Below are 16,942 nucleotides of genomic sequence, written 5' to 3'. Positions count from 1 at the left end.
CCTTTTTAAATGAAATATTTAGTTGGGATCTTTTTCTCTCAATAGCTAGAAACTTACACTAATAAAAGGGTCGTCTTTAGTTTTACCCTAAATAATCACACTCCTTTTGTTATAAATTCATGGTTTATATAATCCATCTAACATTTATAAAGTTATTTGGTGTGTCGGAATTTTAGGGTGTGTAAATAAAATAGTCGTGGTTATATATCACATTTTGGGCGGGAGACAACTTTGCATGACTAAAGTAGTGGTGGTTTGCTCAATCCTTCTTGATTTGTAAGCTTTGGGCTAAGTTCGACCCATGAGAAAAGAGCAACTTTGCATGTGGAACAAGAATATACAATATAATATAATATAATATAGGATTATTACAGGCATATAAATATAGTGTTCCTACTAGAGTAGGAGCATTAGAAACACTTTAGAAATTGTTTCTCGCTCTTCTTCGACAAACACTTGAATTTCTGAAATTTTTCATCACAAATAGTGCATTTTATCTAAGACCAAGTTACGAAATGTGTATATTCCACATGTCAAGGGAAGACACGATGCCGTTTCAGGTTGGAGGGGCGGCTGTGGGTGCTGTCCTTTGATGCAGGGAAGAAACTGGCTTCCTAGGTCTATTTGTATTAATAACACTTACCATCTGCTTTTCGTATAAAAGCAACTTGTCCTTCAAACCAGGTGAAATGCTACTTTTGGAAATCTGTAAGACTGATATGAGGCGCTCTAAAATGGTCCTGAAAATTTTCAGTTTTTCAAGCTGCTCTGATTTTGGTTGTTGTGGAAGAGAATCAAGCTGGCAAACAGAGAGAACAACATATATGATGAGTATGCGAAAAAACAACCAATATTAGAAGTAACAAGATTTTGTAGCAAATAATATTATTGGCTTTGTAACTGAAAAAGGTAAGATATTATTGGCTTTGTTGGTGGGGTAACAGTCCCATGTAGACAGTATACATGGCTGGAATAAGTAAAATTAGATCCAGTTGGAGGGATCTATCATAGACCATCACCACAATATCCATGAAGAGAAAGGCTGCTCAATGGTAAACGTTAAGCAACAAATAGTATAGGGAAAAAAAAATGAAGTGATTACAAACCTGCTGAAGTTTAGTAGCAATTTTCTGATACATTTCACTTAGTTCGGGTAGGTACATCTCCTTCATGAATTTTATCTGCAAAAATCGAGTCAGAAAGGCAAAGATGATTAGAAAGGACTTTGTTGTAGCTACATACTTGCAGATACCATAATATCACCAGATTTCTTTGTTTCGTAGTAGCTCATGCATCTATAAGTTTTCCTGTCCAATGCTTCAAAATACAGTGCCAACGGAAAAGAGCTCATGCATGCAACAATGAATTTGGAAAGTATGACTTCATGCATGCTTGTACATAAGGTATGGGCAGTTCAGATAGAGCCTGAATACGATCCTACCAAGACAGCCAAACCTACCCTTACTTCCTTTTTAATAATATAGTGATAGTGAATGCAATCTTCTTTGTTGACACCGTAACTAACCAAGCAACAAGAAGCAAAGCAAAGCAAGAGGAGTCCCACATCGGAAAACTGCAAGAAGTGGAGACTCCCCTTCACCTATAAAAGGAGACTTCTCTCCTCTTAGAAGGGGGATGAAAAACTGAGCTGGGAGCTCCCTCTTCAGGACTCTCCTGTTAGTCCAGCCTTCGGGTCCTGGGTCTCTAGACCCGGGGACTTGACCCCTGGGCTCCAGACTCCTAGCTTTGTACTTTAGGCCCTAGGCCTTCTTCCATTTATCTTTGGGTCTAACCCCCTTGTACAAATGTAAACAATATCATAATGAGAACATCTTCTCTGTGGACGTAGCCCATTCATTAAGGGTGAACCACATATATCTTGTCTTTTGTATATTTATAAATTGGCCAAAGCCCTCACATACCTGCTGAAGGTCCAAGCCTTCACCCATCATCCATCACACCTCATCACTAAGTTGGACTCAATAATGGCCCAACCATTTTGAGCATCAACAGTTTGGCGCCGTCTGTGGGAATTGACACAAAAGGCTTCTATCGTTCTCCCTTCCTTCAGTGCCCTTCGGCACCCCTCCAATCATCATCCTTAACCATATAGCATTACCTGTGCCGAAGCAATCAGGAGTCAAACTCAGACATCACATCAACATGTCGAAGTTTCAGGGCCCAGCTCCAGCCTGTTGCCTCTCGAAGCCCAGCTCCACAAACCTAGCGAAGGTCAAGCCAAGACCCACCCAAAAGGCTCATGCCACAAGGCACCACACTTACCTAGCCTAGGCCCAACCTTGGCTCTCCTGTCGAAACTGAGCTAGCCTTCGGCACCCAAGTGCCTAGCCACATTGCCTTGCGACATGCAAGCTTTGTGTCGCCTTCGGCACCCTCGTGCCCAGCCACTTCATCTTGCGACATGCAAGTCTTATGCCTTCGGCACCCTCGTGCCTAGCCACATTGCCTTGCGACATGCAAGTCTTATGCATTCGGCACCCTCATGCCCAGCCACCTTCCTCTTGCGACATGCAAGCTTGGCACCTTCGGCACCCCGTGCCCTTCGGCATTTTTGCGACACGCAAGTCTTATGCCTTCGGCACCCTCATGCCCAGCCACCTTCCTTTTGCGACATGCAAGCTTGGCACCTTCGGCACCCCGTGCCCTTCGGCATTTTTGCGACACGCAAGTCTTATGCCTTCGGCATCCTCGTGCCCAGCCACCACCTTCTTGCGACACGCAAGCTTGGCACCTTCGGCATCCTCGTGCCCAGCCACCTTCTTCTTGCGACAAGCAAGCTTGGCACCTTCAGCATCCTCGTGCCTAGCCCTTTCCTCTTGCGACATGCAAGCTTGGCACCTTCGGCACCCCGTGCCCTTCGGCATTTTATATTGCGACATGCAAGCTTTACACCTTCGGCATCTTCTTGCCTAAGCCCACCTTCGGCACCCCCAGTGCCCAAGCTCACCTTTGGCACCCTAGTGCCTAAGCTCACCTTTGGCACCCCCGTGCCTAAGCTCCCCTTCGGCACCCCCGTGCCTAAGCCCACCATTGGCACCCCCGTGCCTAAGCCCACCTTTGGCACCCCCGTGCCTAAGCCCACCTTTGGCACCCCCGTGCCTAAGCTCACATTTGGTACCCCAGTGCCTAAGCTCCCCTTCGGCACCCCGTGCCTAAGCTCACCTCCGGCACCCCGTGCCTAAGCCCACCTTCGGCACCCTAGTGCCCAAGCTCACCTTCGGTACCCCCGTACCTGAGCTCACCTTCGGCGCCCCCGTGCCTAAGCCTACCTTTGGCACCTCCATGCCTTGCCACATGCAAGCTTGTTTCGCCTTCGGCATCTTCTTACCTAAGCCCACCTTCGGCACCCCGTGCCCTTCGGCATTTTATATTGCGACAAGCAAGTCTTATGCCTTCGGCACCCCCGTGCCTAACCACTTCCTCTTGCGACATGCAAGCTTGGCACCTTCGGCACCCCATGCCCTCCGGCATTATTGCGACATGCAAGTCTTATGCCTTCGGCATCCTCATGCCCAGCTACTTCCTCTTGCGACATGCAAGCTTGGCACCTTCGGCACCCCATGCCCTCCGGCATTATTGCGACAAGCAAGTCTTATGCCTTCGGCACCCTCGTGCCTAGCCACTTCCTCTTGCGACATGCAAGCTTGGCACCTTCGGCACCCCATGCCCTCCGGCATTTTATATTGCGACAAGCAAGTCTCATGCCTTCGGCACCCTCGTGCTTAGCCACTTCCTCTTGCGACATGCAAGCTTGGCACCTTCGGCACCCCATGCCCTTCGGCATTTTATATTGCGACATGCAAGTCTCATGCCTTCGGCATCCTCGTGCCTAGCTCTTCCCCTTGCCATATGCAAGCTTGTTTCGCCTTCGGCACCCCCGTGCCTAGGCCCACCTTTGGCACCTCCATGCTTTGCAACATCCAAGCTTTGGCATCCCTTTGCCTAAGCTCACCTTCGGCACCCCTTTGCCTAAGCCCACCTTTGGCACCCCTGTGCCTAAGCTCACCCTCGGCGCCTCCATGCCTAAGCTCACCTTCGGCACCCCTTTGCCTAAGCCCACCTTTGGCACCCCTGTGCCTAAGCTCACCCTCGGCGCCCCCATGCCTAAGCTCACCTTCGGCACCCCCGTGCCTAGGCACATTGCCTTGCCACATGCAAGCTTTGTGTCACCTTTGGCATCTCATTTGCCTTCGGCACCCTCGTGCCTAGCTTCACCTTCGGCACCCCTTTGCCTAAGCCCACCTTTGGCACCCCCGTGCCTAAGCCCACCTTTGGCACCCCCGTGCCTAAGCTCACCTTCGGCGCCCCCATGCCTAGGCTCACCTTCGGCACCCCCGTGCCTAGGCACAATGCCTTGTGACATGCGAGCTTGTGCGTTTGGCAAACCACTCTGCCTTCGGCACCCTTGTGCCTTTAGCATCCCCTTTGCCTTCGGCACCCCCGTGCCTAAACCCATCTCTTGCAACATGCCTTCAGCACCCCCCATGCCTAAGCCCACATTCGGCACCCCGAGCCTAGGAACATTACCTTGCAACATGCAAAGCTTTGTATCGCCTTCGCCATCCCAACTCCAAAATTATGTCAGTATCCAAGGGACCTAGCCCCCTTCCGAAGGCTCAGCTCCAAAACAAACTCCTAAGGCCAAGCTGAGTACTTAGGCCTAGCCCTTGCCTAGCCCTATCTTGAGCCTCTTGAGCAAAACAGGCTCAATAAAAGCCATGGATGGCCCTTACCGATCGGCACCTTGGTCCCCCGCCTAACCCAACACTCAGGCCTAGCCAAATCTGCAGCTTAGCTCCTGGCGAAGCCTAGCCTCCTTCCAAATTCCAAAACTCCCAGCCTCTGGACACTCATGCCAGCCCAAACTATAACTAGACTCCTTGCCGAAACCCTTGCGGCCCAGCCCTTGCTAAATGCCCAGGCTAAACCCACATGACCCGGCTCTTCCTAAAATGCCCGGCTCTCCTGTTGAAACATTAAGAGGCCAGCTCTTGATGTTGGCTCCAATTCCATACCGAAGCCTCAAAAGCCAAGCCCGTATGGGACTCTATTTTCCTCTCCATGCTCCCTACCGTTCGGCAAGGAAGCTAAACCCTCACGCTTTGTTCCCTTACCAAAGCAAATGGCTGACTTAGCCACCAAAAAAAAAAAAAAAAAAAAAAATTGCACCTGCCGAACGGTAGGCATTGTGCAGAAGGAATTTGGGAAGTGAAAATGCCCACTTGGCTGACCTAGCCACACAAAAAAAAAAAAAAAAAAAAAAAAAAACATTTTGCACCTGCCGAACGGTAGGCATTGTGCAGAAGGAATTTGGGAAGTGAAAATGCCCACTTGGCTAGCTACTTGGCTGACCTAGCCACAAAAAAAAAAAAAAAAAAAAAGGAACCTGCCGAACGGTAGGTGACATGCAGAAGGAAATTTGGGGCAGTTGCCAAATTTTGGCTGACCTAGCTCAAAAAAAAAAAAAAACAAAAACAAAACAAAACAAAAAAAAAAAAAAAAAAAACTGCCGAACGGCAGGAAGCATGCAGAAGGTAAAATGGGGACCTGCCAATTTTTGGCTGACCTAGCTTAAAAAAAAAAAAAAAAAAAAAAAAAAAAAAAAAACCTTCTCTCCCTCCAAACCACTTTGGTTTTTTGTTGCAACTTCTCTCCCTCCAAAGTTCTTCTTACCCGGGGACTTGGGGGACTGGGGATAGTGCACTATACGACTTGGAAGACAAACTACGGTGTTGCTCGGCCAGTGCACTTAAGATTACAAATCCCCAAGCAAGAAGTTCTTCTTACTCGCGAACTTGGGGGACTACTGTTGACACCGTAACTGACCAAGCAACAAGAAGCAAAGCAAAGCAAGAGGAGTCCCACATCGGAAAACTGCAAGAAGTGGAGACTCCCCTTCACCTATAAAAGGAGACTTCTCTCCTCTTAGAAGGGGGATGAAAAACTGAGCTGGGGGCTCCCTCTTCAGGACTCTCCTGTTAGTCCAGCCTTCGGGTCCTGGGTCTCTAGACCCGGGGACTTGACCCCTGGGCTCCAGACTCCTAGCTTTGTACTTTAGGCCCTAGGCCTTCTTCCATTTATCTTTGGGTCTAACCCCCTTGTACAAATGTAAACAATATCATAATGAGAACATCTTCTCTGTGGACGTAGCCCATTCATTAAGGGTGAACCACATATATCTTGTCTTTTGTATATTTATAAATTGGCCAAAGCCCTCACATACCTGCTGAAGGTCCAAGCCTTCACCCATCATCCATCACACCTCATCACTAAGTTGGACTCAATAATGGCCCAACCATTTTGAGCATCAACATTCTTTCTACTGAAAATAATAGAAAATTTGATTTTCTACCCATATACAATGTATATGTGTTCCTACCGATATTTACTGTTATCCCAGCAAACCCAGCCGTCAATTACCTTTTCAATCCCATATCACATGTGAACGCCATTTTCCTGAAAAGTCTATTCCTAAGTTATATTACCTGCTTTGCCCTTTTTTCTATACTAAACCATGCATTTTAATATATTCCTATATGATCAGCAGTTAATTACATTCCCCACAAATCCTGTATATAATCCCTACACAAATAGCCAAACCCCAAATTGCGCCTTCTCTTTCTTTCTAATCTTCTAATCTTATATCCAACGTGAAGGCCATTTAATGGACAACAAGTCAGGGCATCTTACTTTTTGAAAGACCTCCTCTTGCCAATCACCCCCAGTTGCATGTCCAGTCTGGGCAGTGGAATCTGTAGATGCTACAAAATATACAGAAACATATGTCAGATATTTGCACATAGACAGTTATGATTGAGAAAAATCATTGCCTGCAGAACATTGATAAAGAAAAATGGAAAACTATCCTGTCCAAAATAGTTTAAAATGTATGTTTGTAAAATAGAATTAAAAACCTCATTTCATTACATGAGCAGTCTAAGGACACAGTAGAAGCTTCATGAGCTAAAGCGGAACAGGACTATGCATGCACTAGATTGTAGACAATCCATGGCAACTGTATTTAATAATCAAAGTAGCAAAATAATAAGGCTCCACAAAAAAACTCTTCATCTATAAACCAATTGAAGCAAAATTCATGAATTAAAAACCATATTTTTAAAACCAAAGGGATGAAAGACACTTCAGATAAGATTTTGCTCCTAGTTTCTGCTTATGAGGAAAAGTTTCACATTTACTTTTTGCCAAAGAAATACAGATGTTTGGAAAAGAGGTAAACAATATGTACGAAAATTTTCTCTAACACCGTAAGTCAAGAAAAAACAAAGATGCAAAGCCTGAAGTGAAAGGAAACAAAAGCTTCAGCTTTCATCAGGAAAGTCAAAGATATAAAATCTCCAAGCAACTTTGATTATAAACAAGAAGCACCAGAGTTGAAAGGTAAACTTATGGGACTCAAGGTGGTCTATATGCCTATTTTAGGAGTAGGCGCAAAACTAGTAACAAGGATATTTACATAGAATCTATTCTGTTAGTAGGCTTACTATTTCCTTATCCTTTTGGATTATTTCCTTTTTTTTTTCTTTTTTTTTGAACAGAAACTTTATAAATTCAAAGAGATAAACAAAGAAACAAGCAAGTGGATAAGGAATTCACAAGGGCAAAACAAAAGAAAACAGCAATCTCAAGACCAAAACAAACAAAGGAAAAGAGGACAAAAGCAAACAAAAAGGCCACCCAGGAAAAAAGAAAAGAGCAACACATCACTTCACAACTGCTAACAAATCTCGCATAATAGAAGAGACAGCCAAATCCTTAAAAACAGGAGTAGCCGAAGCCCATAAAGCCTATTTCCTATATAACCAGGTCAACTCTATAATTGAGCCCTAGTTCTGCCTATTGATATTGAGAATACAAGAATAAAGCTGAAATTTTTATCTTGAATTTGGTATTTGGCTTCGTTTATCTTTCCTCCAGTGTGCTGCATCCTATATTAGTCAACGCCCTCAATTACTTTCATATAAACCTAAACCACACTGAGCATCTAATTAGCAAACACAATTCACAAAATTTTATGTCCACTAGATATTGCTAATTAACCTTTAAAAAAATGTAAACTTGACATGGCTTATTTTAGCTCTATCTTTTAATATAACTGGACATTTTGCATAGGAAAAGACATCATATGTGGTTTAACAATATAGAGCACACAACCAGGGATAAACGTGTTTGACAGATAAAGGATGATGCACCTATTTAACAGGATTTTATACACTACTCTACTGTGGGTTTGTATTGTGCTTCAGTGATGGTCACAGCAACAATCAGTAAACCATCTAAGTTTGAAACTATAAAAATATAAAGGTGGAGTGCACCTACTTGGCGTAATAGCCGGCACAAACATTCTGTTAACTAAGTCCATTGTGCATCCATGTATATTTTAATAAAAGAAGTCACATACGAGAAGATAACATTCCAAAGTTCGATTATTTTCATGGAATCTAGACCCATACATCGAGCAGGCATAACAAAATATATTTCTCCAGAAGTCATCCAAAAAAAGTGTAGCACCACAAAAGCAAACATACAAATAAGAAGCCTGCTTGCATCACAAAACCAGCTAAATCTCATAAAAATGACAGTGTTGACCCATAATGCAACCTGATAAAAAGGCCCAAATGAAAAGAAAAATTCTGTCCAAAACATGCATCTATGATAATCTAAATAACATGAAAGCACATGGATAAGAAAAGCAACAATTACAAATTTTAGAAACTACATAATCGCAAAAATCATACTTGATGATGTCTCAGGAAGGGGTCTTTGAGATTGATATAACTGATTTTGCTGATCCATTACGTTTTGTGGTTGAAGCATGGTTCCAGGAACCTGACCTGATGCTTGAATTCTCCAATATACAATCCCTGAATTCACATATGCAAAACCAAAGCTTACAATTCACATACAATCGAAAACTCAATACGATTTTCGACAATCAGAGGTTAAAAAAAACCCAACAATGAATTTACACCAAACCCCTAATCTGTTTCTATCGAAAAGAAGAAAAAAGATCCAACAAAATTGAAAAAAAAATATTATCGTTTCTTTATGAAGATTGAAAAGTCTAGGCAGCTCGAAGCGGGAGAATTTGGGAGATGAAAGAAAAATTGCCGAATTCGGAAATTAGGGGAAGAAGGGGGGGCTTTCATGCACAAAGACTCAAAGTGGAGAAAGATTGAATTGATTGATGCGTTGGAACGAAACAACTAAATCCTATTTTAAACGAAGCATCAATATCTGAATTTTTTTTTTAGTGTCTTTTTTTCATATTTCTGATTTTCTTTAGTTTGGTTCGGAATAAGCTCAATCATGGGGACGAAAAGACAATAAAACCAGTATCGTTGCAACTTTATAAGTCGCCACTTGCCACTTGCCTTGCCACTTATCTTTGCCCCTCATCTGGGCAATCACCCACCCCTACCGGAAACTTCCGTTTCAGTCCACCGAAACCATCCACTACGGCACCCTTCAATTTCTATGAATAATTAGCTTCTCAACATGCGCTCTAACCCGCGTAAATATGGCGCATATTTTAAACTAACCTCTTAATACTCGCGCGCCCATGCATCAATTTAAATTGTGTATTATTATTTTGCTTAAATTTACACTAGTCCCTTGACGCACACGTATAAATTTTTTTTTGTTTCTTATTTTGTTTTTTTAATTTTAGAACGAGTTTTATAACTTTTGTTTTAATATATCCAAAATACTAGCTTCTCAAAATGCAGGACATGTTTTTCTTTTCTTTTATTTATTTATTTATTCTTGCATTTAATATTTTTAATTGTATAACTTTATTGCGTTATCCTTTTTAAATGAAATATTTAGTTGGGATCTTTTTCTCTCAATAGCTAGAAACTTGCACTAATAAAAAGGTTGTCTTTTGTTTTACCCTAAATAATTACACTCCTTCTGTTATAAATTCATGGTTTATACGTGATCCATCTAACATTTATAAAGTTAGTGTGTCAGAATTTTAGGGTGTGTAAATAAAATAGTCGTGGGTTTATATATCACATTTTGGGTCGGAGACAACTTTGCATGACTAAAAGGTAGCTAAATCCTTCTTGATTTGCAAGTTTTGGGCTAAGTTCGACCCATGAGAAAAGAGCAACTTTGCCTATGGAACAAGAATATACAATATATAATCTAAAATATAAAATACAAATATAGCGTTCCTACTAGAGTAGGAGCACTAGAAACAGTTTAGAAATTGTTTCTTGCTCTTCTTCTACAAACACTTGAGTTTCTGAAAATTTTCATCACAAATATGTGCATTTTATTTAAGACCAAGTCACGAAATGCGTGAATTCCACATGTCAAGGGAAGACACGATGCCGTTTCAGGTTGGAGGGGGCGGCTGTGGGTGCTGTCCATTGATACTTGGCCTCAAAGGTGAGCATCTTCAAAGAAATTCTCCGTAGGTAATCAGACTGGAAAAGGAGAGAACAAAACTTAGAATACATTGCATGTACTATGGAAGAAAAAAAATTAAATCATTCGGAACCCAAGAGTTATGGAAGTGCCTGGCTTGAGGAAGAATCATAAGTTCGTTCTTCAAACCTTTCAGCAATTCTCCTGAGTTCGTCGATTCCCTCTTGACCACTGACGGGAAGATGCCTCCTTAACGTATTAAGTCTTCACATGTAACACAGTTAGCAAGTTATTGATCATGAAGGCATGGAGGTGGAGTTCTTAACAACATGAATTCAGAGTAAAGAATCACTCCCGAAAGAAAAATATATGTGAGGGATAGATTAAGCACAAAGAATAATCCATCAGCAAACTTCACAGGGGAAAAAACCAAAGAAGAATACAGCAATGGCATTTACTAGTACAGAAAAAAGTACGTTATCTTTTAGCTTCAATATCCGAAGCATGCATTATATGGAGCCAGACCTCAGCAGTCACTAGTCCAGCATCCAAATTTGACCGCAAGGAATAATTTCACTATAAAAACATCTATTCATGCAGAAAGGGTTGTATATTATTCAACCTTGTCAACTTCAATACATCCACATGAATGAACACATGTGGGTTTCATTTCATGTATGTATACGAACATGCATCTGTACAGAGTCTATTTTATGATGTCTTGGTCTGATATATATCCACCATATCTCTCAGAATGTTTTCCTTCAATTAGTGCCTCCAATTTTAAACTCACTGCTAACTTGCCTCTGCATTCAATATTGAGAATTTCAGATTGCCCTTTTATGACAAAACTATGACAAAGCTGTCTCTGATATAAAAGCTACTAGATAGGTATGGTCAATCTTTTACTATTTATCAGCACCTCCATACAAACCCCCTTTTGGCATGAACCAAATAACACACCTCAACTTGACAAGGTTAAAGGAACGAAAGAGAGAATAAGATTCGGCCCAAGTGTCATACCAAAACATCTGGTAAGACCAATTCTTTTGCATTCCCAATGCACATATAGGACTCCAGTAATGACCACTGGTGAGTGCACATGTAAGAAGAACCAAATAGCTTCAACTAAAAAGATGAGTACACACTGACGGAATCTCTAATGATTTATGGGATCCATGATTTCTAGCTTTTATTTCTTTTTAAACATACTTACATCTTGTCAACAATTCTTCGCCGTGAATCTGGCAGCAATTGGCTCCTCCAATTGCCTGCGACCACTGGCGGTTCACCACCTTGCAGAAGCCTCTCATTATGGGTATCCATCAAATCTAACCAACCAAACACACCATCAAATAAACAGAAAATTAAATTGCAAACCAGGAAAATGGAAAGTGCAAAACAAGATGCCCAAACCTAAAAGTAGCCAAATTCAGAAACTATGGGTGCTCCACTCTGAAGAGTAACAATTTTTCTTTTGGTCATATAAAGGGTACCATATAAAACGAGGAATAAAACCTAAGAATTAGATCAGTTTGACTGAATTGGATGTCAAAAAAAGAATCTAATGTATAAAAAGTTGGAGTAAACTTGGGGTTATTCTAGGAAGTTCCAGACATATTTTGCATGTTAGGATACAGTACTTGGGATAGGAGTCTGGGGTAAACCAGAGGCAGGAGGAATGTTATTTGGAATGTTCTGTGATAATAGTTGTTGGTGTGCTAGAGACTGATTCGCCGACAACTGCATGGATAGTAATTGCCCTTGATAGGGGGCTTGGGGTTGCACACCGAAAGAACCTACTGAAACAAAATAGAAAAGCATAAATACCAAATGAGAAAAATTAATGACAATAATAATTGAAACAACAAAGCACATGCACAAGTGCCAATTCCTCAACAGAGATTGGAACACCAAAGGGAATGGTGTAATGGTGCAACTGGCTTAAAACTGAAGCAACTGAAGCAAGCACACACACACACACACACAAAAGCATGTTAGGGTCATCTAAACATCTCAAAGTAATAACAAGTGTAAAGACAAGAACACAATAAATGCCTTATATGTCCCTCATATTCTTCATCATTTGATCCCTTTTCTGAAAGAATATATACAACAAACGAATTACAGACTTGAATGCTTACCAGCCAATATAAATATCAACAATGAATCTTTTTATATAAGAGATGTGGGAAGAAGGAAACCAGCCATCAAGAAGAAAGCTACGTATGAGTAAACATTAGTTCTCCATTTTTAAAAGCATACATGCAGGAAATCAAAAGGGATAGTTGAAAGTGTAAATGAGATCTGTGTAGGTGCATGAAACAAAAGCACATTTTTTGTCAATTTTTTTTCACCCGGATCAGGGGAGCCTGCTTCTTTTACCAGCAGAATTGGATTGTGAAGAATTGGCCATTCTGTGTTGAGACTTTGTCTCCATAGTGAGCATCTTCAGAGAAATTTTCCGGAGATAATCCAACTGGAAAAAAGATGTCCACATAAAACTTAGAATGCATTGATATCCAGTATCCCCGACATAAATAACACAAAAAAGATGATATATATGTAAGAAATTAAATAGTAGCACATATCACATATATACATATCTAAGTAGTATTAGATGTAGCAGGAAAAATAGGACCCCAAGAGTAATGAAAGTACTTGGCTGGTGGCGGCGGTGTAAATCTTTTCCTCAAACCTTACAGCAATTTTCGCGATTTCCTGTAATCCACCTTGACCAGAGAAGGGAAGATGCCTCTTCAATGTATCCGTTCTTCACGTGCAATGCAACACATTTTAGAAAAGTTAATGACCATCAAAGGCACGGAGGTAGAGCACTTCAAAACAAAAGTGAATTCAGGATGAATAGTAAATCAATCCACTAAATTCTTTCACTTTCATTTTTCAAAGAAGCTTACATCTTGTTGATAATTCTTTGCCGTGAATCTGGCTGCAGTTGACTCCTCCAATCCCCTGCATCAATTGGTAGTTCTCCAACTTGAGGGGGCCTCCAATTATCGTTATCCATCAAATCTAACCAACCCAAAACAAAAACTGTCAAACAAAACCCAAAAAAAATATTGAGTAGCAAGTTCGATGAAAAAATTTGTAAAAAAGCCGCTAACTTTGAACGATGATGGTGATTGTAAAGCATAGCTTCTGTCACGAAACTCTCTCCACTACACTATTCCTAGAGTCACATACGCAAAAATCCAAAGAACAAAGCTTGCAATTCACAAATTATCGGAAACCCAGCAAAAATTACGAAAATCTGAGCGATGAATGAAAAACCATAATCGAACAACTTTAACGGAAGTGGCAAGGAAAATTAACCAAAAAAAAAACAGAGAATAAAATATTACCGTTTTCTTCGAACGGACTGGTTCGACTGGAACTGGAAGTGGAGCAATTCGGACTCAAAGAGAAAAGCTTAAAGTAGGAGAAGACGGGAACTTCAATTGTCAATTGGATAGAAACGGGTTGGGTTGCTTCAGAATTAAGTCTTCTAAACAATGAAATTCTCGTTTCATCTTTTGATTGGTAGCTGAGGAAAAATATTTATCTTTTGTCTTTTTTATCTGGGTAGGCTGACTTGGCTTATTTCCGGTATATGTTTTTTAAAGTGATAGATTTGATTCCCGTTGCCCCTATATCCCTTGTATTTTAAAAAAAAAAAAATTAATCGTGTGTATTAACAGTAATTGAATTCGGATTTCCATTGAAGCTGTTTTCTAAAGTATCCAAAATTAGTAGGAATGATGTTGATGACCTAAAAGTCGTTGACTAATTAATTGAAAATTGTTTTTGGTGTTGTTTTATTTGATTGAAGTGAATGGGCAAGTTTGGAATTTCCGAAATAACAGAAGGGTGTAATGGTGAAAAAAAATTGACTCATGATAGGTTGTTTCTCTAGCTATAGCTATAGCCCCCGGAAAATCACACCTTGAATTTCTTAATTAGAACTCAATTCCTTTAGGGTAATGATTTCCCCACTCCCATTTTGACCACTTACACTCCTTTTTCAGTTATAAAATGGAGTGTAAATGGACAAAATTGGAGTGGGGAAATCACCACTCTTCCTTTATTCCGACTTTGATTACGGAGACGTAAACATGTTCATGAATACCACCACCACTCAATTGAGTTATTAACTTATAAATCAAGTGCTAGCATGTGAGGCATTCTAAGCCTTTGATTAAAGGCAAGGCTCAAATTGCGTAACATCCGACTAAAACTATAAGGCATTTCAATTTTGGTACTTTTGAAAATTATTACTAAAAAATTCCTGAGGTTTGGCTTAATTTTTTCTAGTCAGATTCCACAAGTTTCAAATTAAAAGTTGAACTGGCCAACAATGTAGGAGATATTGATATTGATACATTTGTTTGTTTAGAACATAGAAGTCTTGTTTTGGTACGGATCACTTAGGTTTTTGCTGCAAAGCTTGACATATTGTTGTGCTGAATTGTTGCCACAGAACTTTGTAAGAAGAAAACCAAAAGCTTCAACTAAAAAGAAAACGACTAGTTCACCCTAACGGAGCCTCTGCTAATTCACGGGGTCCATGATTTGTAGTTTTTTTTTTTTCCTTAATACAAGAAATATTGGGGAAGGGAGGGTCGAACTTAGAACCTCAGATGCATATTTTTAAATGTTTTTAACCACTTGAGCATGCTTACATCTTGTTGACAAGTCCCCGCTGTGAATCTGGCTGCAATTCGCTCCTCCTATTGCCGGCGACTATTGGTGGTTAACCTTGCAGAGGCCTCTCATTATCGATATCCATAAAATCTAACCAACCAAACACACTGTCAAACAAAACAGCAATATTGAATTGCAAGCCAGGAAAATGGAAGCTGCAAAACAAGATGCCCAAACCTAAAAGGAGCACAGCAACTGGCTTACAACTGAAGCAAGTTACTTATGTTTTCTGAAGATAAAAAAAAACACACACACACAAACAAGTTAGGGTCATCTAAACATTTCCAAGTAAAAACAACTGTAAAGACAAGAACACAACAAATGCCCTTTATGTTCATATTTTTAATCATTTGATCCCTTTACCATATACTAACATCGATATTGTCTCCAACTTAACCACCTACATTTAGCACTGTCTAAGAAGTATTAAATGTAGCAGGAAAAATAGAACCCCAAGAAGAGTTCATGGAAGTTCAATATTTTTCTTCAAACCTTACAGCACTTTTCATGAGTTCCTGTCCCACTTGATCGGGGGGAAGAAGTTTTTGAAGTGTATCCATTCTTCACATGCAATGCAACACATTTAATAAAAGTTAATGACCATCAAAGCATGGATAAATAATAAATCAACCCAATAAATTCTTTTACTTTCGTTTGTTTGAAGAAACTTACATCCGGTTGAGAATTCTTTGCCATCCACCTGGCGGCAGTTGACTCCTCCAATCCCCTCCTGCATCAATTGATGGTTCTGCAACTTGAGGAGGGCTCTCATCATCATCAGCGTTCATCTTGTCTGTGTCCATTGAGGGTTCGCTTGAACCACCTTGAGGAGGCCGAGGCTTCTCATTATCAGTATCCATCAGCTCTAACCAACAGAACACACCACCCTCAAACAAAACTTGAACTATAAAAGATCGGAAACCAGAAATTATCATTATCCTGCTCCTATATACTAAAGGGTACGATCTAAAACCAGGAACAAATCAACCTAACAATTAGATAATGAAATGAACTAAGCTTAGAGTTCTTACCTTTTGGCAGAGTGAGAAAGGTTTGGCAACTTGAAGATGAAGATCACTCTCTCTTTCTCACTTAAGTTGCAGGAAGTTTCCCTCATTTCACTATCTCGTCGTGCTCAAAAGTCAAATAGAAGACTTGCCGTCGATTTACGCAGACTAGCGTCAGATTCCAAGTTCTATATAATAAACTTTACCAAAACTATATAATTATATAAAAATGTCACGTCATCTGCATATTGTCACTTTCATTTTTCATTTTTGCATATTAGAAAGTATTAAAAATTTAGAAATAAAAAACGTATTATTCAAGCAAGAATTCTTTTTTTGTCAGAAGGTAATGCTTTTTATTCATAATCGCACATAGACATTCACATCTTCAGAAGCGCTCCATACATCCGCTAGAACTTCCACTGCTTTCTTCCTTGGGATCATATGGACGAGGGCCTGTGTCCATTGAGTGCTCGCCATTTTCAGAAGCGCTCTGCTGATCATCATCTCGTGCTTGTAAATTGAGGGTTCTCTTCCATCAGCTCTAATCAACAAAATAACAAAACTTGAATTGCAAAAACTTAAAAAGCAATCAAAGTTAAGATTTTGCACAGCTTAAACCTTCCTTTTCAATTCAAAATTTTAATTTAAGAAATTTCTCCATTGACTAACACTGAAAATTCACCATAATTGAATACAATATCATAAATTTCCGAGCTGCCATACTTCTTAAATATTCGATTATATTTCAGATGTATAGCCGGGCGGCTATACTATTAAAATATTCGCATATATTTTAAACTGTATAGCCGGGCGGCAAT

At 40.5% G+C, this 16,942-nt stretch overlaps 2 protein-coding genes and 1 long non-coding RNA gene across 6 annotated transcripts; all 3 read right to left on the bottom strand.

Annotated features, from left to right (window-relative positions):
- Positions 1–323: 323 nt before the first annotated feature.
- LOC110760146 (mediator of RNA polymerase II transcription subunit 15a-like) lies at positions 324–9,562 on the bottom strand. The gene is made up of 5 exons (XM_088254485.1): positions 9,414–9,562; positions 8,778–8,903; positions 6,712–6,782; positions 1,107–1,181; positions 324–799 (listed from the first exon to the last, which is right to left on the bottom strand). Exons 1-5 carry the CDS (start codon positions 9,436–9,438, stop codon positions 557–559), a joined length of 540 nt encoding a protein of 179 aa, XP_088110611.1. The 5' UTR covers positions 9,439–9,562; the 3' UTR covers positions 324–556.
- Positions 9,563–10,162: 600 nt separating this feature from the next.
- Positions 10,163–14,013, bottom strand: LOC110760145 (mediator of RNA polymerase II transcription subunit 15a). 4 transcript variants are annotated; one of them, XM_021962350.2, is made up of 8 exons: positions 13,776–14,013; positions 13,332–13,446; positions 13,075–13,186; positions 12,799–12,892; positions 12,057–12,215; positions 11,630–11,744; positions 10,603–10,677; positions 10,163–10,472 (listed from the first exon to the last, which is right to left on the bottom strand). In XM_021962350.2, exons 2-8 carry the CDS (start codon positions 13,439–13,441, stop codon positions 10,445–10,447), a joined length of 693 nt encoding a protein of 230 aa, XP_021818042.2. In that variant the 5' UTR covers positions 13,442–13,446; positions 13,776–14,013; the 3' UTR covers positions 10,163–10,444. The 4 variants fall into 4 exon arrangements, with proteins under 4 accessions (XP_021818042.2, XP_021818040.2, XP_021818041.2 ...); XM_021962348.2 differs by having other exon boundaries at positions 10,566–10,677; positions 13,332–13,467; positions 13,776–14,012; XM_021962349.2 differs by having other exon boundaries at positions 10,566–10,677; positions 12,057–12,212; positions 13,776–14,011.
- A 787-nt stretch (positions 14,014–14,800) lies between these two features.
- Positions 14,801–16,799, bottom strand: LOC110760144 (uncharacterized). Its single transcript, XR_015836460.1, has 5 exons — positions 16,146–16,799; positions 15,787–16,018; positions 15,607–15,675; positions 15,292–15,343; positions 14,801–15,204 (listed from the first exon to the last, which is right to left on the bottom strand). It is a non-coding gene; the product is annotated as an uncharacterized LOC110760144 (long non-coding RNA).
- Positions 16,800–16,942: the final 143 nt, after the last annotated feature.

Source organism: Prunus avium, chromosome 6 (assembly GCF_965620075.1).
Source record: "Prunus avium chromosome 6, drPruAviu1.hap1.1, whole genome shotgun sequence".
In the NCBI taxonomy this organism is placed as follows: domain Eukaryota; kingdom Viridiplantae; phylum Streptophyta; class Magnoliopsida; order Rosales; family Rosaceae; genus Prunus; species Prunus avium.
This window is presented reverse-complemented; position numbering and strand designations above follow the sequence as displayed.

Bases quoted from the DNA above. Each gene is read 5' to 3' on its own strand.
- LOC110760146 (XM_088254485.1), bottom strand. From the start codon at position 9,438: ATGAGGGGCAAAGATAAGTGGCAAG. The intron at 8,904-9,413 runs GCAAGTGGCAAG...ATGTGAATTCAG, and splicing joins GGGCAAAGATAAGTGGCAAG to GGATTGTATATTGGAGAATT. The intron at 800-1,106 runs GTTTGTAATCAC...TCTGTTTGCCAG, and splicing joins TTGCTACTAAACTTCAGCAG to CTTGATTCTCTTCCACAACA.
- LOC110760145 (XM_021962348.2), bottom strand. From the start codon at position 13,441: ATGGATAACGATAATTGGAGGCCCCCTCAAGTTGGAGAACTACCAATT. The intron at 11,745-12,056 runs GTACTGTATCCT...TTGGTTGGTTAG, and splicing joins ACCCCAGACTCCTATCCCAA to ATTTGATGGATACCCATAAT. The intron at 10,473-10,565 runs GCACTTCCATAA...CTCCTTTTCCAG, and splicing joins ATGATTCTTCCTCAAGCCAG to TCTGATTACCTACGGAGAAT.